The 24066-nt window shown below is 38.4% G+C and overlaps 1 protein-coding gene across 2 annotated transcripts in view; it reads right to left on the reverse strand.

The window, feature by feature from the left end:
• Positions 1 to 1871: 1871 nt before the first annotated feature.
• Positions 1872 to 24066, reverse strand: part of LOC124149379 (epithelial membrane protein 2-like) — a 42000-nt gene continuing 19805 nt past the window's right edge. Inside the window, exons 2-5 of one of the 2 annotated variants that reach the window (XM_046520919.2) lie at positions 8653 to 8733; positions 7311 to 7337; positions 5512 to 5649; positions 1872 to 4665 (exon numbers count right to left, since the gene is read on the reverse strand). In XM_046520919.2, coding sequence (XP_046376875.1) covers positions 4409 to 4665; positions 5512 to 5649; positions 7311 to 7337; positions 8653 to 8733 — 503 coding nt within the window. In that variant the 3' untranslated portion in view covers positions 1872 to 4408. The remainder of the gene's footprint in view (positions 4666 to 5511; positions 5650 to 7310; positions 7338 to 8652; positions 8734 to 24066) is intronic. The other variant, XM_046520920.2, reaches the window with a different exon arrangement.

Below are 24066 nucleotides of genomic sequence, written 5' to 3' on the forward strand. Positions count from 1 at the left end.
GACAGAACAATAAATATCAAACAGTAACAAAATAGAGATCTGTTTCAAGGAGATGGGGCGTGCCATATTAGATCAAGGACAACCGTAAAAAGTGCATATACTAAATCAAGGTCTTTCGATCTGGTAACTCAGATCGTATGTTGGTGTTACAACGATCAACTATGGTAACAGATCGCAAAGACTCTTACAATGTGATCGTGAGATCAGTGGGTATTGATAAGGCTATAACACAACTCAAGAACAAGGAACACGTCTAAACATAACACCAATGTACTGTCGCTCATATACAGTGTGATACATCCATATTTATATGCTTGTAGGGCGTTGGTAAGAGTGATTGAGTGAATTGGGTATACGCAGCTTTCAACAGTATTCGTTCTTTCACGACGTGTCAGCTTATTGAGGGAGGAAATCCCGAAGCGATGCAGGTCTTAGACGTTTACCACTATGGTGAAACCCACGAGCACAGGTATGGTGCTGACAAACCAAGAATCGGGATGAAATGAGATTCGAACCCACGATCATGGTTTTCTGGTGTGTCCAAGGAACGCAACTCCGAATTGCACAGGCTTAGACAACCGTGCCTCCCATGCAGCCGCCGTTGACTGGAAGTTGAAAGCAGTAATTGTTTTCATAATGAACAATGTGTGGCTGTTTTTAACGTTTTGATGCCAAGTGGCTGCGTAAAATGGTTTGCCGGCATGGGGGATAATCGGGCCTGAGGATGACACCACATCATGAAAAATCAGCTTTCCGTTTTCCGCAAACCTCAAAGGCAGAGGATGTCAAAACGTTGGTAGTGTTAAATCAACTAACAAAGTTTTGGTTAATTCAGTGAAAAACACATAAATACACATCTCATCATGTTTGACACACTTTTATAAGATATCCGCAAGGTTTCTGGCTAGGAACCCTTCCGGATCCAAAATGGTAAGGTTTTCGGAAAGGAGAATCTCACTTTTCATGCTGTGTATTCGATGCAATAGCAAAGTCAAGTTTTTGAGAGGTAATTCAATGTTATTTTAGCGATATCGTTTACAAAGGCAAAAGCCGATGGGGAAGCCTTCATTATCATGTGCGTAGCGTCATCTCTCTCTAGTTTCGGAAAACATGTTTCTCAATCAAAAAGAAATAGGAACCCGTTTGAAAGGTTTTTCAGCTCCCAGGGCAATAGGGTTTTCAAAAGGTTTTCAAAACTTAAATTCAATGCTGGTATAGTCTCCGGTTTGTAGATGCCTAAAGGAAACGGATGGACAGAAAGATAGACAGACAACGCGCAATGACATAATCCCACTTGGATCTTTGGTCGGAGTGACCTAAAATGATGGCTAAGGTATAATAGTCACAGAAAGGGCAATCAGACTAAAAATGCGTGGATATATATATAAATTTATATATAAATATATATATATATATATATATTGGCTAAGGTATAATAGTCACAGAAAGGGCAATCAGACTAAAAATACGTGGATATATATATATATTTATATATAAATATATATATATATATATATTGGCTAAGGTATAATAGTCACAGAAAGGGCAATCAGACTGAAAATGCGTGGATATATATATATATATATATATATATATATAAACACACACACACAATTAAAACAATAAAAAGGGAAAAAGTCATTTGAGAGTTCTAGGATTTACGTAGGTACAATAAGAGGACATCACAATGGCATAACATGGATTATAACCAATATCTGGTTATCTTGTATTCGAAGGTTTGAAAACGTAATAAACACACATAAACAAACAAAACTCAAAACTTTTAGAATAGTTTTTCACATGGAAATCATTGCTAACACATGTGTATGGACATGTATGAGCAGGATATGCTTACCCTTTTCGCGAACACCAGTGTCATCACAGATTTTCATACAATTGTCACCACTCAGTATAATCGAGATCGGCAGATAATCGAGACTGATTCTTCTCTGGCCTCCACGATTTATATTTACAATTACTGTCTGCAAGAATACTAATTAACCTGGTGACAAATACAACTAATAATAAAGATATGTAATAAAGCTGTTAACAATCATCTCAAAACACACATGCTTAATCTATCCCGTAAAATCTATATTTTGCTAAAAGAGATATATAATAGTGGGACAGTATATGTTTAACCTCTATGCAAATAACATTGATTTATATGTTTTAGAAAACTAGTATTGTATAACTAGACTACACTGATAACATTTTGAGGTAAATTGTGGATGTTTGAAATATGCGATAATGCAAGGCCGGTGAGACTGACAATACATACAACACCGTTTTTCACCGTTCTTCTCTTGAAAGAAGAAAGGGAATTTGTGAAACGTTTCTAAGATCAAGCAAATGCGCTGCCATGTTATTCCTTTGTACGTCGTGTCTGGGGATTCCTAACATTCTAAATTCAGATCATTAGGTCTTCATCAGTTCCGCAATTCATCGACTTAGTCAAGTCCTTTTCCGTATCTATTCGTTAAAAGCTATTGATCAAACCTACAGCTATTTTACCTTCCGGACAAAATGTTGATTGGCTGATCGTATTTCTGGAAATACTTCCTAAATTCTAGGCGTGTATTTCCGAAACATATGAATTACAAGATGTCAGGTAATTGTTGAACTCATACATACTTGTTTAGATATTAGGTATAAGAATGTTTAGATTTCTGAAATTATTACACTACAAATGAAAAGTTTATGTACTGTTTTAAAAAAAAATAGGTCTGAGCCAATAAATATATAAATGGCTTCGTATAGTGGACTCTGTATTTGGCAGATATTTCCTATGACTATGGTCAGACTTCGTCGCTTTTATGGTAAACACATGTAATGTGGTACATACAATTTTATCAACATTTTACAAATCTGTAATAGGACATAGGTCAAAGGGCAAAGGGCAAAGAAAGAAATGTATTTCCTTGTCCCAAACCCTCAACAACTCTCCAGTCTATCCGTGATGAATTCAAATGTGCTCTACAATTAAAACATCTGCATCACTTCAGACAAAGGTCTTTGGAATTAGTGTTGCGTGATACAAAAAGGCAATGACGAAAAAGCAAAATAGAAACACAAACAATACATGCAATTGTGTAAGAAGAAATTGACATAGGTTCGTACTCAATGATCACATCACGTGATTGATCAGGGAGTGAAAAAATGGCGTATTAAAGAACTGGAAACGGAATCATGCATGGGAGATGAGGGGTGTTGTTGAAAAGTTGAAAAGCTTGAAATTGGAAAATCAGTGCACATAATATTATATACAGGTTCCCTGCCGTGTTGGATATTAGGATGGTTTAGTTGACATGACATGGAAATCACATCAAAATACAACAGAAAGTGCATCAATATGGAAATTGCATTAAAGATTACATATTACTTTACACATTGAGCATAACAATATCATAAGAATTATATTCTTTACATAGACGATTTGCCAAACCAATGGTATATATATAACTGATAAGAAATACTACGTTTTGTTTAATCTTGCAAAGAAACACATACATGTACATGAATATGGCACCTTTGAAATTCATTGTTGTTTAAGACTAGGCTACATATTGATTCATGATCATGTATTCATATCATGATAAACTATACGAGATAGTGGTAATTACACAATGATAATGTACGTTAATAGTGGTGTTGTATTATGGAATCTTTATGCATAAATTATTGGCGTATATAAACCACACAGTGAATATCCTTGATAAACACATATTTGAGTGAAGAATGAAGTGTCATCAATAATGGAAGCCATTTGGAGTGGAAAACACACGAAACTGTAACTAATCTAAGTTGAAAAATAATGGTGATTGATCTCATTGAAAAGGAACACGAACCAGCGGTTTTCATCATTACCAATATCACAAAGGAAAGCACCATTCGACTTATGGGAATTTCTCTGACATCATTTCCAAATTCATCGATGATTAATGAAGGTCAAGGCCAGGTTATGCACATCGGTTCAAACGATCCATGAGATAGGATAATTCAAGGTGCTAGATCTCTCTTGTTTTCCAATCCATGTAAAGCACACTGTCATCACTGCATCGCCACGTTTATCGGTTGGTAGTTATAATATGTCAGTATGTGTTCACTTTATTATTTGCATGCTTTGCATAATGTAAGGTGGCCAGCCACGGTCAGATTAAGCGAAACTGATCATCCTGAGTTGTTTCGTTTCTGTTTCTCTTTGCTTCATCAACACAATGTTAGCAAGATGTGTTGTTCTTGTGGCTAATTGTATCATCAGTGTTATTTGCTATTTCACTTAAAGTGTCCTTTATGTCCAGAATTATTCCATCAAAATGTGGTCAGAGGCACAATTCTACTTCCGGGTGAACCGGAACTTAACTGCCACTTGCTTGCACTTGCGCATACATAACGACATCAGGAACGTTCAAACTCTGCCCAGCTGCATTGGCTCATCCTGCTCCGCCATGACATCAACAGTATCGGCCATGTCCGCCTTCCTTTTGTGTGAAATGAATAAAAACAAAAGTCCCGCGGTGACATATACGACGAAAACAAGCCAAGAGAAAACGTAAGAAAAGCCGTATGAGGATTCTACCCCTTGAGGATACTTGTCTGGAAGATTTTCCAAACCATGTTCCACGCTTCTGGAGAACACTTCGTTCAGAACAAGAATACAGGCAGCTGAAACAAATAATGGTTGAATCAAACATATGTTTTATGGAAGGAAAGGGTTGAATATATGGCATGGCAACTCAAGCTGTACTCTACAGTACCCTCAGCATCGTAAACCATTGGGTGCAGAAAAACGGGTTTGTAAAGAGTATATGAGAAAATAACCTAAATCAGTGTTATCTAATTTACATCATATTAGTGGGGGCATTTTGTTCATGATAACTCACGTCACCTACTCAGAATATCCTGAGGAAAAGAAGATGTTTTTAGAGTGGGTATGGTTTTAAGCCGCTTTTAAACCGGTTTTAGCACTGTTCCGGCAATATTATCAGACCAGAAAGGGGCTTCACACATTTACTTTGTTGAACACATCACGAGATTTTATACTTCATGTGTTGCAGCCTAAGAAATTCGTTATTTTAGGGGGCTGTCGGGTAGCCTGGTGGCTAAAGCGTTCGCTCGTCACGCTGAAAAATCCGGGTTCGATTCCAGACATGGGTTCATTGTGCAAAGCCCATTTCTGGGGTCCCCCGCCGTGCTATTGCTGGAATATTGCTAAAGGCGGCGTAAAATCAAACTCACTCTCTCGTTATTTGAGAAAACTTATTTCACTGGTTCTCAGAGTGTGCAGCTAGTCCTGCTTGGACGAGATAAAATTATTTTTCCATTATTGTCAGTTGTTCACAGTTGAATCAAAATTGAAGCATTGAAAACTGGTTTAGAATGTTGCTCCGAAATACTACTAGACAATGAGGACTACACTCTTTGGATGTTTTCTTCTCCTCAGCAGAATTTAGTATTCTCGAGCTAGCGGACAAAGCTGTATACTTTCCCCGTTAACTTAAGACCTTATACCTGTCATGAGATGCAGCAGAGCAGTCAGTCTCTTGATGATGTATCGAGGTCGCTTCAAGGTGTACACCGCGAACATATGACCTATCACCATCAATATTAGGGCGATAATCGTGAAGGCAATCGCCGTCCTTGTGTAGTCTGCAATGGAATGGAAATTGTTAAATGCCATCTCAACGTATGACAAAATGGTAAGGTTGAAAACTTAATAAACAATGGACATAGACTATGTACCTATCGACATGTGCGTGTGTTGAAAGACGGATGCAACAGAAGTAATCTCAGCCCACATACATTGATTGATATATACTGAACAAAACATATTGGGGATCATGAATATTTTTGATGATATTTTTTATGAAATGTGTGGTCAGTCTTCCCCACTACAAATAATATTCCCCCAAAATGTGCATGATCCCTTACTTTTTTAGTTCAGAATATTACCCCGGCAAACATACTACAAGAATGCACTAGAATGCCGTTAAAGCTACAGAAAGTAGAGTTTTCCTGTTACAACTTAACCACAATACTGGATCCTGCTTATATTCCCAATATGTTACACAGATTTACAACAAGTCTTCAACACAGTATGGCATGATATGTCATATATCTGATACTTGATACTTGAACATGACCCAATAGAAGAATGTTTCGATGTTTTAACAATATTTGATTTCCCAAAATATTTCTGCAAACATAATGTAGAAGAACATAACACAACATCCTAGCTTCTGTGAAAAAAGAATAACAATTTTAATATACCGACGACATGGGCGACCTAAGCTGTACTAACCATTTGTTCGTAGGCCTCATCACTTATGACATCATGTGCAGGTGATCACCTTCACGAACCCAGATGTCTATGTATATGTCATTAAGCTTCCACTTTAATGAGGGCAACTCTAAATGCAAGATGGCTTTATTAAGTGACTTATATCAAGTGTTGTAAGAACTTGCTTAATGACTTCTAACCATTTAAGCCATTTGTTCACCTGACTTGGTGTTATTCAAGTTGCATGACTTACACTGGTCATCACCGTTCTTGAGGCTTTGAAGGTTTAGAAATTTGCAAGGACAGTTTCACGTAAGCGTAGAAACATGCTATTGTAAATATAACGGAAACGCCAGGGAATAAAACTAGTTTCATTTGAAATATCGCACAATAGCCAATGTCTGATAAAATTCTCAACAACATAACTCAAAGCGTTACAACAGCAAGGGGTTATTGAGAAGTATCCTATGAAAATTGATGCATAAAATATTCAAATCCACAAGAAAAAAGCTAAAACAAATACAGTCGCATTACTCTTCCAAAGATAATAATGATGACAAATCCAATGACATTATGGTGTCTTTGAACTTTATCTTGTCCTTACAGTTATAAATGCTGCATGATAACCGATATAAAATATATATGCATGTATCCGTTCTTTGGTTTTATCACATATGCATGATAGAACAAAAATACAAGCTATAATATACCATGCAACTTCATATTCAAAATTGAAATTGACAACAAATGTATAGCACCACAACAAAGCTATGAAATAAGAGCTTGTCCTGAAGCGACTTATTAAATACTCAATACGTAAATTGCACCTACAAACAACAGTCGACACATATATTGTGTGTTAATGTCATGCGGAGTATCTTTTCCTTATCTAAAATTCCATGCAGAACGTAAGGGATGTGAAGCTGATACTATTGTATAATATTAGACAGCGGATGCTAAAGTGAAGCTTGGAGGAACTAAATAGAACAAACAAGAAAGTATAAATGACATCGTTGTGAAGGGTACATACCAATCTTTATCAGTTCGTTAGGCCCATCTGAACAATAATTTTTACAAGATTTGAATCAGTGAATGTATCCATCTGATGCAAGACCTATATCACGCAACCATCGTCAAAATAATGAAAACACTTCATTCGTGTTAAACGTATAACTTAAACTTTAAGGTGATGTGATGGGGTAGGATGTTTAGCAGTTGCGCATGTTCAACATGTTTCGTGTACTTTTGTATTTGTCTTTTTGGCTGAAGGTATGCAAGGGCACATGGTGAGCATGGCACTGGTTGCAATACGGATCCCCATTGTTATATCTGACGTTTTCTTTGCCCATTATGGTTGGGTGGATTATCTACTGGAATCACTCTACTGGAATCACAAGATCAGAAACATGGTTTAACTGTACCATGGAGACACATTCACCTTCACTGTCATGGTTGGTTGTCATGAACTCTCAAACAGAGAGTAAGGTCATTCGGGAATCCCTACAGAAATGAAACTCGCATAATGAAGACAAACGTCAGGTCCATTATTAATATATATGATCTAGTTTCACAAATTGCGACAGCATATGATTTCTTCTGCAGTATATTATAACAGAATTTACAATGAACATACTCCTAGCAGATACACAAACGTCTACATTATCATCCTACGACCAGTGTAACCGATGGATGAGATTCATCTCATCATAGTAGGCCGAGTGTCATTGATGGAACCATTAACCAACAGGAAATATGATTCCACAGGACTTGTTAATGGTACTGTCGTGTATATTAGAAATCGTGTGAGTTATACACAAGATGTATTTGTACAACTGTGCAAGTGATTTATTTACTGGGGAAATAAAGATGTATGTCGCGAATTCCCATAAAACTCTCAGCCAAACCCGTCATGGGCTCTCGCATTTAATTGGATATAGTGCCAGGGAGAAAAATCGTCTATTAGTAGGACGAGCGACATGTCGCTTTATTTATTCCATTGTAACTTCATTGTTTTGTAATCTATTTCTTGTTAATGATATTAATAGAAATATTACGGATACGATTGTCGAACAGGATTATATTACAGGAATAGGTAAGGTATTATATGTGTAGAATGAATGCAGGTATATGAAGACATGTTACTCTTCGATTTGTTCTTGCAATAACATAATAGATTATTTTCAGCATACTGACTGATTGCGGAGTGACATTAATATGAGTTGGGAGTTTAAGTACAGATATGTGTAAATATTCGCTTCACTTTTCATAGTGTAATACATGTATCAGTTAATATTAGGGTTATGTTACACGATTGTTAATCCTAAAATGATATATTTAATATACATTAAGATTACTTTAACTAAAGGTTTTACCTAAATAGTGGCTGTCGATCGCTTTGTTCTGTCGTATTTCGTCTTCTGAGGGAAATAGGTTGTGAGATTCACACTCATCATCTGGAAAAGAAATAAATAAATTATACAAGTATTAAGCAGAATTCTTGAAAAACGATTAAATGGTCACCTCAGAAACCATTCTGTTGCTATTAAAATATCCAAAAGCAACATATCTAAAAATACCTTTTTCACAGAATCAAATGTCATGTCGAATCCTGTGTGGAACACTTACAATGTTATAATGTTATTTGGTTGACCGTAACGCCTTCCATTTCTTATACTTGTCATTTCACAGCACGATCCCTCCCTTCATCCAACACATGTCTGAATGAGAATAGACATGTAATGGGATTCTGTCCCTGTCTGTGTTGCAACACCTTATGTATATCTTAATCATTAAGAATAATGTATGTCACTTTACTTGAACATGTTCCAAAACCCATTTAAGATTGAGGGATGGGTCCATTACCATTGAAACCGGCGATAACGTTATACATTAACACGAAAAACACATCCTCAAAAATCGCTTTGACATACATTTAGATACCTAAATTGCAAACCATTCCGACAGGGAACGATTTAACGGTAATTAGCAGTAGCTGGACGCTTTTTTGATGGTTAATGAAACGATTGTCCTCAACAATATGGACATGTCAAAGAAGCATACTACCCATGGTACTAATGAATGGACATTGCATGATCAAGTATCTGTGACATGATACTATGTGATAAGTAAGCTATAAGGTAATTTGGTTCCCTTAGGATTATATAATAGATTTTCTATTTAGAAACAGACGAGTCCGGACCTTCTTGTCATGGATGAAGAAGGCTAAATCATGGTATGTGTTGTTGTCATGGAAGAGAGGTGAGATTGATTTGGATTTCACTTGCAGGGGAAACTTGTCCTTGTAAGACCAATTTATTCTAATTCAGTTTTGGAAATCTATTTGATGGTTCTGCTGAGGAATAGTTAACTGATTTGCTAACTGAATAAACAGCAAAGAATAAATCTGATCGACACTTTAACCATAACATATTTAGAAATGCATGTTAGGAAACATGACACCTATATCATGTCTGTCATGCAAACTCCCGGTCAAAAGAAAATATACACATGGTGGCTAAAATGTGTTATAGGTGTGCTTAAACATTTACAGTTGGCAGTGTTGCGGCGATTGTTCTGATAACTAAAGGTTTGTAATTTTTGGACAGATCCAATTTTCTAGTGTATACTTGCTTTAACAGGGCCGTGTATTATTAACATTTTCATCCGTTCGAGTTTAATATTGAATATTTATATGACAGCGATGTAAAGCGGCTCATAAATAAGTCATGGAAATATAAACTAGCTTTAGAATGTTGCAGTAAAACATAAATTAGTTAAATATAAAAGTATGGATATCAAATATAGGTATAAGATAACTATATCAAGGTGAATAGAATGTTGCATTCATTTTGCACAATCAATTTTATAAAATTGTTTCATTAAAAAAATGTCATGCTGTGACATACCTTTACCTTTACTACAAGTCATTTGCTATACATGTTTAGAATGATTATTGTTACTGATAATGAACTGCCTGTTTATTTCACAATTAAACGACACCTGGTGTCGTGACTGTCATCATTATAACTCCTATGTGCTGGTATTCCATTAATTGTTTTCACTTCCACTTTTATTCATAATTACACCGGCAGGTACGACAGCCACGACCTCCACAGTTCCGTCGGTATGGATCATGCAAATTCATTATAAACATCGCAGTGAAAATATTAACCCACATGCGGTGTACCTATGAAGGACGCAATTAATTGCAACCAAATGTTTTCATATAATTTGTTTGGCTCAAACATCAGTCATTACACATAATGCCACCATTCGTTCATGTGTGTTGGTATTGATGTTACAAGTTCAGTGTAACCAGTGCTGTGAACAACACCATCGACGAAAGAGTCAATTAATTCTCACCGAATACACCACAGACATACATAACGTCCAGCTATCAGATACTACACATGAGGTAACGTCTAAATGCCTTCATTCATCCTCGTATTTATCATATTAAATCAATACAAACACACCAAGTAAGCAATAGCACACTTATAAAAAGCCAATGATGAGATTTCAAGCTTATATTCACATGAGGATGTTAACAGTGTTCGTGATAGACAGGATGTCGGAATTAATATCTTGACGTAGACATCACAGGGTTTCATTCCCCGACCAAATGTCTACCAGATGTATCTTGCGCTCATGACACGGACGTTTATATAACCGTATTCCTACGTGTTATCAGAGAGGGCATGTTAAGGCAAGAGCTATGTCGTTTACACGAGGTGTCAAAGAGAGGCAGGTTTCAGAGGTTAAAGAGGGAGAATCTTTCTCATCAAAGCCATGGGTCCACGCGTAAACATAAAACGTCAGCGCCAGAGAAACATTAGAGTCGAGCATCTGCTAAAAAAGATTCCACTGCCCGTAAAAGGCAAAATAGTGGGAAAATTATATGAATGGATAATTGAAAATCAGTGATGACACCAGGTGTTCGCAAATTGAGTACATGGAAAATATGGTCGTGATGATGCAAGATGGCTCAATCTGCAACACACGTGTTTTCGTCAAGGGATGCTATTGCCCTGAGCACCATAGCATTTTTTGTATGTCGATAACACAATAAATCACTACAACATGTAGGTATCCATCTACAGTACATCAATGATGTTCATACCGAACAACTCAAACTCGCTCCAAATCACAGAGGTAGGGGTTGAGACACATTCTTCATGCATTCACCTGTCTGCAGTGGAAGTCAGTCCACAGATTTAGTTTGCCGCTTACTCATACTCCGCTGCGTTTAGGGAGCCACTTATAACAGTCACCACCAAAAGTGCAAAAGCAGCTCACCCAAATTGTTTCTAGTTTCCTTGTCTTATCGAAGCGGGGATTATGTATACGAATGTACGTATGCATTACAAGCTGGTAAGATAAGAACAGTGTGAATCTTCCAAAGTGAGACAAAAAGTTCATAGCTATAGGCGGTGGTTAGGTAGCCTAGTGGTTCAAGTGTTCTCTCGTCACGCCGAAGACCCGGGTTCGATTCCTAAGATGGGTGCACTGTGTGAAATCCATTATTGAAGTATCCCGCCGTGATTATGCTGGAATATTGATGCAACTGGACAGCATCAGATTGACGAGTAGGCTTTTACATTGCTACATGTATTCACGCAAAACTGTATGATACAGATTACAGATCGACTCAAGAGAAGAAAATTCTATTGCCATTACGATCATGAATGTTTCAGTAATATATTTTTTATTATAAGCTGAGTTTTATTATTCTGCCTGTAAACTTAAAGAATTTTAGTGTTTTTTCGTTAAAGTTTCTATTTTTCAATAACATAAGGGTAAGGGGGCGCACAAAATGCAAGAAAAAAAACAAAAAATACAAAACATGGAAAAGACATATTCACATTTTTACCAATTAGTGATTCTTCTTCTTATTAAATAATATAAGCCACTTGCCCATGCAGCACTGTCTGTGTAACGTATCTTCATTAATATTGACAACCCTGCACTTGATGCAACACACCAGCCAGACCACATCAAAGCAAGACGTTCAAAGGAATCAGAATAATGAACATGGTGTTCATCTGCGGGAGGTGTATAACAAAGTAAAGGCCCTGGGATTAATTTGTTGTTTTTTTTGCTGCAGAGACTTCTGAAACCATGAGAGGATTGGATTATGTATTGATGTGGGCATTATACATTATACAATATTGTTTTGTGTAATTTTCTAAGCAGCACATCGTCAAATGACGCCTATAAATTAGTAGCGGGTTCACCCCCGAAGCTGACAGATCAAGTGTCGTTTAATGTATGCTTGTAAAATGTACATGCATACATTTTCCACGCACTTATGCGTGCATGTATGCACATTCTTTTATATACATCCACCTATACACTATGGTTGCAAAATTAAAAAGGAACGTAATGTAAAATCATAATGAGTCTCAGTCGAGGCCTTAGTGGATCTTTTTAAACGGCTTATAATAGAGATATGGAAGGCATTTCCAACTTTGAAGTATCTGTGACTACAATAATGCTTCATACTATTCGCAACTTGGACCATATGTTCCTTTGTTTCAGGTGACCAGTTGACTTGCCTTTGCATGCGTTTGTCACGGGTGCCATCGGTGGGGCAGGACACACTCATGTTTTCGCGGGCACCTGGTATCATTACAGTCCTCCATAAACACTTGATTTTGATAGAGTCGGAATCGAACAATGGCCTGCATTTAGTAGAGATTTCGTCTGATCTTTGAAATGGTTTTATCATTTTCACTTATTACAGAACCAGTTATCCCAGACAGAGCAGAATCTAGACTATTGATTATAGTGTGTGCGTAGAATACTGTTTTAAGCCCTATGTCATTGCTATAACGGAGAAATATTCAAGGAGAGTCACATACTTTGTAATCATGTAAAATTAAATCCGAGTATTCAGCTTGAGAAGCAAGTACCTTAACCACAGGGCCACCGCAATTCGATTGTCATACAAACAGCATAGTTTCTTGTACTCTATAATGACAAGTTAATCAATAATGTAGAAGAACGATAATTTGAACAAATTCGATCAGAACCGATTGATGGCGAATACCATTAACCACAGACAACACTCCCATACTGCACTCCCTGTTGTCTCCAATAAAACACCCAACACTGAGTGTATAAAATAGGAAACAGAAAATATCATTAATAATTTCCTGTTCAGTATCATCGTTATTGTCAATCAGAGACAATGGCATCGCGTTGTCGTCGTGAAAGGCTCTCACCCTTAGCTGAAAATAGACAACCTTGATAGAGGAACCAGCCGCCTGTCTATTTCTAGGCTATCGTATTATTGTTAAAAGACCTCGTCAGAACGAACAGATCTATTGGAAACAAACTGTGTTAGGTACGTAATTCCGTGATGACCACGAGAGACACCACGGCGGCGGGTTAATCACACAGAACGTTAATTTGAACTTTACGTGACCGACACAGCGCGGATGCGTTATGTGTATAGACAAATCAAGCTTTTCAATATCAATCAAAGTAGTGATACACTTCAGTCCATTTTGAACCAGGTAATTGGATAAAATGCTTTCAGTGGACGAGTATTGATTGTGGAATTCATCAAGCAGTAGCGAGTAGGGGGTAGTGGGAGAGGGGGAGTGGACTGGGGGAGGAGCGGGTGGACGGGGATGTGGGCGAGTGGGGGAGCGGGTGGATGGGAAGAGGGCGAGTGAGGGTGCGGGTGGACGGGGATGTGGGCGAGTGAGGGTGCGGGTGGACGGGGACGTGGGCGAGTCAGGGTGCGGGTGGACGGGGATGTGGGCGAGTGGGGGAGCGGGTGGACGGGGATGTGGGCGAGTGAGGGTGCGGGTGGACGGGGACGTGGGCGAGTCAGGGTGCGGGTGGACGGAGATGTGGGCGAGGGAGGGTGCGGGTGGACGGGGATGTGGGCGAGTGAGGGTGCGGGTGGACGGGGACGTGGGCGAGTCAGGGTGCGGGTGGACGGGGATGTGGGCGAGTGGGGAAGCTAGGAGTGGGTGTACTGGGATGGGGGAAGGTGGGCCAGTTGGGAAGCGAGGAGTGGGAGTATGGAAGAGTGAGTGTTAGGCGTTGGGATGCTGGAATTAGAGTAGAGTGGTCCTTTAATACCGTTAACTTAATATGGTATGACTGAACAGTCTAGGAAGATAATCTAGCGTCTTTCGTCTTGATGCGGTAGCATTGTACTAAGTTAGTCTGTCAGACCCTGAAACAAATATATCCACGCAAGTCTAAATTATTCGGCACGTCTAGATAATTGCAGTTTCTGAAAATCAAGAAAGTCTATGGGCTTCTTTATTATTTTATTGTATTGAGATAACTTAATGTTTTTTCTATAAAATATGCCACAGCCCAAGATGTACATGTAAGTATTTGATGTAATAACATGAAGCTAGTATTTGATGTGAAAGCATTAACAGAATATATCATAACCTGGCTACAAAAATATGAGCACAAGATTACAGCTACAAAGCGAATGAACGCGACAGACAAAATAAGATACAGATACATAAATTTTGAATTTTACTTTACAATCTTCCGCATTGCAAAGCGCCGACAATATATGTACATAAATAGTTAGGCTACCACAACCTCACGCATGACAGGTGCTCAGATACCTCGTAAACATTGGTGTGATGGAATTGGCTTGGCATCAGCATCTGGAAATTATAATCTTTTCGAGAAAAGAATTTGAGGAAAAGACTTTGCTTTAAAAATCCCTTTCCATATTCATAAGAAACATCTGCTAGATAAGAGTCTGTTCGATTCCGACTGTATCATGAGCATGTATTTATGAATCAATATCAAATAGTGATGAGACCAGGTGTTAACGAAAAGGTGAGCTTATCCTTCTCCACTGCTGGCACCCGTGACATACAAACAAACAAACAAACAAACAAACAAACAAACAAACACAACACATACAATATTTTTTTTCGTCCAAGTATATTCTGGGTCATCACCTGTGTCCGTAACACGTTGTCGTTGTTCATTGTATCAACCATTGGTTTGCTAAGCCCAAGGTTGATAATCTCGCCGTAATAAAACTGGATTATTTCTGACTGCATGAGGCAATATGCCTTCATTCATAATGGAACACTCCCTGTAGATATGCAATATATCCGTTCATGAATGTTGACAGAACATCCGTCCTTGCGTGCTTCCACAGACAGAATTGAATCTGTCGATTAGTGTACGTGTTGACCCTAAGTTGGGATTGCCTTACCGGTAACCGTAACAGTAAAACACATACATCAGACACAAAGCAGGAAAAAAACGCAGCCGCCTCACCACCTGTATTAGGGCTGGTTAATTGCAGTCAATCATTGTAATTATCCTGAGAGCTCCTAGACCGACGTGTGTGGATGGTGATTAAAGTACAGTAACGAACTCATGTATTACAGTGCGGTCCATCTAGCCGAAACATCTCACTCACTCACCTCCAGTAGCATCGTAAACATATCATTATTCAACCCACAAAAAACATACGGGATGTTTACATGTCACATGTGCTGTAATTAATGTAAGACAAAGTAATATTGCATCATTCATCCCCATCAGAAGCAATTATGAAGATGAAAAACAAATTTAAGTTAATGCAAGAGACACATATTAAATATAATCAAACCATAATAAAAAGCTTTGTTACGTTCTGCAAACGCGGAGACGTTGGGTAACCAGGATGTCAAAGCGAAGCCAAAGATCCGCGTTCGATTCCATGCATGGGAACAATGTATGAATCCCTTTAAAGGCGCCCGCCCCTTCATATAGCCGGAATATCAATAAAGGCAGCGTCACAACAGTTGCTCAATTATGCACACATTTAACGTGGATTCTGTATGCACTATTGTTGAGTACAACGTGACATACTGGTTCAAAATTGTGTTGCATTACTGAGAGGGAACTGTTTCTGGGTGTTCACTCGTGACTCAATCAAAGAATCACGGCACATCTGTAGAGACGTCTTTACTTAGCAGAGTGTCATGTCCCGCCTCAACTCTTGGATCGGGAATATAAGTCTTCCACTAACAAACTGACGTGAGTGTGGCCTTCTGTGTGAAAGAATAATCTGCAATGTCTTTTTTTCAGAACTGACAATGTTAGAATTAACAAATATTTCCAGAACTTCTGTGAGTGGCATTTAGAAGTCGGACTAGTGACTAAGACAAATTGTTATGGATGAGCAACTTCTTTATTTCAATTGGGCGACGTTTCGGTGTATCAAGCAAGTGATGTACAAACTAGGTATGAGCATGATATATATACATAACATTAGAAAATTTCCAGAAGTCGAGGGTAACGTTTTCTTGTTTACAACCGTTTTACGTTGTACCATCTATATATTACAAAAAATATTATCCTTAAAGCATTCTCGACTGGACTAAGTTCTCGTATAAGATCAGTCCCTTTGAAACAATAAAGGAAGAAAGTACTTCTTACCGAGGCACCAAAACACGTTCAAAGGTGGTACTTATTATTACCATGCCTGGTGCTCGGCATTAAAGGCATAGACAAGGTCTGGCAGGCTCGGAGTCTGAGTGGGGTATCCATGGTAAACTGTGGCATGGTATCTCAGTGGGGTAGCAATAAAACATTGGCATTAGTCCGGGCTAGTACAAGTAGCCACACACACGTCGCTATATGAGTGCAATAACCCCACTTCACCCAACCCCTTATCAAGGTAAAACACATAAACACATATCTGTACAGGCGTTAACTAAAATAACTATGCTTATACCTTCAGGTTAGCCTATGCAATATGGTAAACCCATAACGTAAACAAAAATAAATGATCAAAGGCCATGCATGAAGGGCATGGAGAGCTCTTCAAAAACTGTACATGCAGTAAACAATTGCCATTGCACGGCGGCATTGCTGGACATGACCTTGAACCATTGGTATTCCTTCTCTAACCATTCTCACACCAGTTAACGTTTAAACCCCTTAACCCAGATATGTAAATCACGCGTTACTGAAACAGGTTTATCACCCAAGAACAATTTATCTGGTTCCGTGGTTCGTTGGCCCTGTATTTATGTTCAACCGGTTCGGACTTGGTTTGTAGGCATGTTGCAAGTGGCATGACTTCTAGTCTCGATACTATACCCCCAGGTCCCCCTCCACATGGGTGATTGGGACGAAGTTTGTTTTCGTTATCGTGAAGCTAGGACGTGCAGGCCGTCTTTACGTAAATATTGCCGCTGAGGTCGTCCATGAGTCATGGCGGCAAAGTAAACACTTTAAGACCAGAAAGGGAGAAGTAATTGATGATCGCCGTGTGTTTATCTTTGTCGTGATGTGAAATAAACATGCTGAAGGATGTCTAGTTTGCTGTCATGTCATTCCTGTTGACGTATGTAAATGCATTTATTAAAAAGTTGATTCAACCAGGATGGCATAACGATTATATTAGATGTGATTATTTCAGACGTGTTTGTCCATATTCTCGAGATATTGAGACACATGTTTGGTGTCAGAGCTGATAGAAATGCTTTAAACAGTGTATTTTCGTAGTTGATAGTATATACGGATTTCGTTGACGGGTTTAAGAGGTATTTTGTTATAAATTTAAATATTAAATAGTCCTTCGAAAACAAATATTGGAAAATCAACATATCGTTATGCATACAACACATAAACCCCCTGTCATATCAAAATGCATAATTTTAATTGAAAATGTTCAAAATGACACATGATAGAACGTGATAAAGTATCTGACACTGTATGCATGAATTGCAAATGGACGTTCAATTTTCTAACATCAACTCGATTATACAGCATCCTTATGCCATACCAAATCTGCATCAGGCACATGGACAAGTTATGTATGAGGTGCGACTGCCATGGGTAACTCATCTCGACATTATCGCACCCATTGACTCCCTCCGGTCCAATTGACTGGCATTGTGTTTCCAACAGACATAAATATGATCATAATCCATTTACCTCTGTCTTGGGATTGGATCAAGTTTGAACACATTTTTGTATAAGATAGGAAATTCCATTATGGCTGTACAAACAATCTGTATGTACATTTCCAACATGGAAAGTGATGTATCAGCACTATTATTTTTCGTGATAGTACGTGCTTCATGGTATGATATAGGAGCCTGATGCATGTTCTCCAGGGAAGGATCAGTATATGCATGCATAAACATGCTGCATGCATTAAATTTGTTGTTGTGATGTTCATGCATAATGAGGTAACGCCATATCATCCTTAAACACCTCTCTCTTCAAGTACATCTGTTATCACTTCCTTTGTTTTAATGTCATACTATATTTGTTAAACATATACAGCATCTCACGTAGTTTGTTTTAAAGAAGCATTTGTGTCGTTCTTCTATAAATGACATGTGCGGCAATATACTTTAAATTTCTTTAGTCTTACTTTATAGGTATCCTCTGTTACAACTAGTTGGGGAAGAGTACGTGCAACGAACGTGAGAACTAATGACTATTTCAACTCTTATGAGTCTCAAACCTACTGAATGTTATATCAAACCATCCCCGGTATCTATCAACGTTATGGCACCACTTGAGATGAAGCTAACAACCTTGGAGGCAAATTGTTTCCTGTTATTTTTAAAATAACGGTAGTAATAAACACCACAGCAACTAAGCTTTACCTGCACGTGTTGTGTAGGTGCCAACAGTCTACATGAGCGACTGGTGCCAGAAATAACTTCGGACAAGCACCTTGCGTCATGGCAATTCGGGCAGAATAGGTTGCAGTTCCCCAACTTCTTGTAACACTAAGACGGCAATTGGGGTTCTCGATAACCTGGCAGGTTATTTGTGAACGCACAGAGATGGTGTGGGTCGTTACTTTCTGTCAACCACTGGTTTGTCAGGCCTGACTTGCCTCTGATAGAAAAGAATATTGCTGACTGCGGCATGAAATACCATGCAATAACTCATTTCCTACATTTCCAGCAGTACATACACCCTGTTCACTCAAAAGAGCCCACTCATCCAATGGTAGATAACCAGATGGTGGAAACACGAATACGTGCATACACCCGAAACACACGTGTCTAAACGTGTTGTGTCACCCTGGGTAAGTGACCTAGTTCAAATGAACCTCTGTTCGCCTTGCAGGAAATAGGAACCCGATATGTGAGATGGATCTAAAAACCTCCCTCGGCAGCTTGGTTTTTATACTCCCCAGGGTGTTGAAAATGATAACTGGAATGCGAACGGATCCACAGGTCGGGGAACAAATGAAACCGCGTTTGAGCAGATACTGGTACCTTGACACCTGCGGTATATAAATGTATCATATTTATATATTTCCATAACCATAAGAATTATCAGATGCATCAAATTTGGAAATGTCCTCGACGTGTATACCACAAAACCTTTTGAAAGCTTTACTGAGGCCGTGAATGTTGTAACTCTGATCAAACAACTTCTGACCAAGAGTCGTATAACGCTCTTGGAAATCTTATCAAAAAGAGCCTGCTCGATTGCATCTCAAACGTAACACAGGTTACAGGTGGTATCTCCTCATGACAGAAACTTTGTTCGATGTATGCCTCTGTTCACCCAGTAGTGAAATGGTACCCGATAGGATGAGCTGGTAATTTGACTGCTAACCCATCCAGCTTTTAAAACAAGTGGTTGCGCGAATCTAAATAAAAGCGACCGGACAAAAGACACCTCTGCCAAAAGCAGAATTGATTGAACATGTCTGACCATTACATGAATCATCAACAAATAGTGATGAAACCAGGTGTTCGCGGTAAGTTAGGCGTATCCTGCACCATCGGTGGCACCGTCGCAAACACATGCAAAGGCAAGTCAATAGTTCACTTGAGACAAAATACCGGAACATGTGGTACAAGTCATCACAGGGAATTGCACCTGGAAATATAGTGTTAGGTTCTCTCTAGAGCATGATCTACTGTGTTAGATCATGTACAGTTTTTACTTCTTAACCAAAGTACATTGTTTACATGATGTTAACATCGTCATGTTATATAAAGTATCTTCTATCTTTATCAGTTTGTTATAATATTGAATCTTTCACTAAGTCCTTTGAACACTAGCCATATGATCTATAATATATATGTGCTTTTAGTGAATTGCATCAGTAACATTTCCACCTGCAATTCAGTGCCATATATTGATAAGTTTCCACTGATGCCTCACATTTGGAAATGTCATCCACATGTCCACCATAAAACGTTTTGAAAGACCGGGGTAATAATAGGAGGGTTCCATGAGAAATAATGGCACATTATAAATGGATATTTTTAGTATTAATTATGAAATTCAGATTCGGATTTTACTTTCATCCAATAAAATTACAATGCAACAGGCATGGTTTTCAATGTGCAAAGAATCAGTGGACTGTTCCTTCTATGTATGCAATGTACATAACGGTTTAACTCTCATCAAAGACACATGGCTGTGCCGAAATACTCCAGGGGCTAGGAGCGACCAGGTGGAACTACTTTGTTGCCCGTCGCTGAAGAAATACACAGGAGGGATTTGTATGCATGGAGTAACGCTCTCAGCACACAAAACATGGTTCACCATAGTAACGCGCATCGCGACATTTCCACCAAAATGCCAGAACGCTTGATGAGAAACAAATACACACGACAAAGCCATACTCCCATGTTTTATGGTGGCTATAATGAAAGAAACAAGAAATGGTACGAGGTTGGTGATGCAATTGATACGGGAATCATAGTTGTGTTTTGGGGCTGTTTGCAGTGGTTCTGCGACTGTTTTCAGCCTAGTAACGTCTTTACAACGTTTGTACATGTATGGTCAAATCCAATTCATTTTAAGTGTATGCTTTCTTTTGTCCGGCAGTGTATCCAAGTGTTCCTATGTGAACACTGTGGCTTACATAGTAAATGTGTTTAACTATGTATGATGTGTGCAGTAGACTGTGACATGGTGCCATGGTGACTGTGTCATGAAGTAACAATAAACAGCAGAGACACATCGGATATGGTTAAACAATACCCATGTTGATCATGAGAGAATCAGAGAATCAAAGCATTCATTTCGTCATCTCAGTTGTGATATGATGGCGGAATTCAAGGCCAGAGTAGAATAGTATTAACTTATCAATATGCGTAAACAATACAGTACAAAACGGTTATTGTATTTATCAATATTGACTCGATTCGTCATCCGTGATATAATGATATATCATGATAAAATGTCATTGAGTATAAATATATTATGCATAAATTAGAAACATGTTGATTTTGAAAGCATATCATGCTTAGTCATCAACAGAAATTCAATCACCCCATACTTTATAGCAAATGCTCTTTTTTGGATTCGTTCAAGTTATGAGTAAGTGAGTTGGTTTAACGAGGTTCAAGAAATTATATTGGTATTCATAAAACGGTATGACAGTCAACAGTCAAACAGTCAAATATTTTCATAATGGATTCAATATGGGTGTCCTTTAGGCAAATCGTTTTAGTGGCATGTAACATGGAACAACTCATTTGCAATGTAAAACGGTCTGCAACATTGTCAATATTCTCAATGCTAACGTCACACTGATTCCGTTATGAACACGACATAACCAGCTGTCATCCGGCAGCGTTGATAACATGAGGCATATGCATAGGCCATTGTGTTGCGGTGCATCCTGTTACAGAAGAAGCATTCATGCTAGGCATGTGCTGATACGATCCTCAAGGACAAGGTTAATGTCAGAATGATTTGCAAATGATATTATGGCAAATGCTGATTTCGCAATATGTTTGAGTCCTGTCAGCAGACCGGTTGCATAAACATGCAGGACATTACCATTTTACATTGCATTGGCGTATGCAGTTGTAGTTGGATACACAGATGTTGGCGTATTTTGATATTTCAATACATTGTCACTGTATGTTAGGTCATGATAGGACTCGATTTTGCAAAGTGATTGTACCATGGACCCCTGGTCGAAAAGTTTTGCCAATTGATGAAACAATTTAAAAGCATCTTCCTGAAAACTACACATTGGCTTGTAATGGAATCATAACACAGACTTTAAGGAATAACAAACAAGAAAAATAATCCTTTCAATTAAAATTATTTTGACTCATATTACTTTCCATAGAAATAGCTACATCTAAGTTCAATTCCTCCTGAGAAATCAATAATTCGTTCTCGAAGCAACAAAGGAGAACTTTCTACGAACTGAGTACTGTATTCATAAATCCATAACCTTGATAGATTTTCCTTTCATGCTCATGATATATGTACATATGTATAGTTACACACACATTCACAATTTGTATATCCTGAGACACCAATCGATAGTATAGTCGAGTTGTGGAGCATACTTAATAATGCCCATCATTCTCTCAAAAGAAACTGTTTGCACGTAATCTGTGTAATGTTTATCAGTACATGCACTGCAACCTTCAACTTTCCCCATATATAAAAAGTCGTATTGAACATAGTCTCATAGGGGCGGTCGGGTAGCCTAGTGGATAAAGCGTTTGCTCGTCACGCCGAAGACCCAGGTTCGATTCCAGACATGGGCACAATGTGTGAAGCTCATTTCTGGTGTTCCCCGCCGTGATATTGCTGGAATATTGCTAAAAGCGGCGTAAAAACCTCACTCACTCACATAGTCTCATAACGCAAACACATGGCTACGTTTGAAATGAACACAAACTTCCATTCGTTATTTTATTATCAGAATGTTTTGTTTTTTAGAGTGGAGTTATCATGGTGGACACATGTTTGACGAACCACACATTGCCTTTGTGCGAATGTGAGATGTGATCATTATAGACTCTGGATGTTAAGGTCAATAAATCAAAATCATAGGAATTTAACTTTGTAAGTATCATCTTGCTATATATCGTATACGTTTACAGGTCAGCTTTTTGTGGTATGACCATTTTATACGTTTACAAATAAGCTTTAATGATCGAATGAAAACATAAAAGATTGTACAAACTTGAAAATTCTGTCTCAGTATTCATGACATGGCCCAAACATAATCTTCTCATATATCATGTCCATACTAATGTTATTTGCCATGTTAATCAATGACCAAATCCTGATCAATGTCTCGTACATTTATCATTGATCGCCAGGAGACTTTAATGCCGTTCTCCATTTGATATTGGTCCTATACGCATAACGTAAGACGTACAATCTAAGCTTACTATATTGCCCTACACCAAGGATAGACAGAGTTATGCGAAACTAGTCCGTTACTGATTGTTGATGAGTGGTTTATGTCACACATCTAGGTTTCGTGAGAAAGTAGGTAATCCTTCCAGATTTATACTAGCCTTTGAACAAGCTAAGTCTAGCTGCCGTGTCTTTATACAGTAAACACACCATCCGATTTACTTTGTTGCTTGTCATAAATTCACGATAATGCAGTATAATACGTCACATATTCTTCATTGCATGAAAAGCCAGCACAGGCTTTGCTATCTTGCATGTTCACAGGTTCATGGGGTTTGGCTATCTTGCATGTTCACATGTTCATGATGTTTGGGTGTCTTGCATGTTCACAGGTTCATGGGGTTTGGCTATCTTGCATGTTCACAGGTTCATGAGGTTTGGCTATCTTGCATGTTCACAGGTTCATGGGGTTTGGGTACCTTGCATGTTCACATGTTCATGATGTTTGGGTGTCTTGTATGTTCACAGGTTCATGGGGTTTTGCTAACTTGCATGTTCACAGGTTCATGATGTTTGGCTTACTTGCATGTTCACAGGTTCATGGGGTTTGGCTATCTTGCATGTTCACAGGTTCATGATGTTTGGCTTACTTGCATGTTCACAGGTTCATGGGGTTTTGCTATCTT

Source organism: Haliotis rufescens, unplaced genomic scaffold (assembly GCF_023055435.1).
Source record: "Haliotis rufescens isolate VD_foot unplaced genomic scaffold, xgHalRufe1.0.p SCAF_11, whole genome shotgun sequence".
NCBI lineage: Eukaryota > Metazoa > Mollusca > Gastropoda > Lepetellida > Haliotidae > Haliotis > Haliotis rufescens.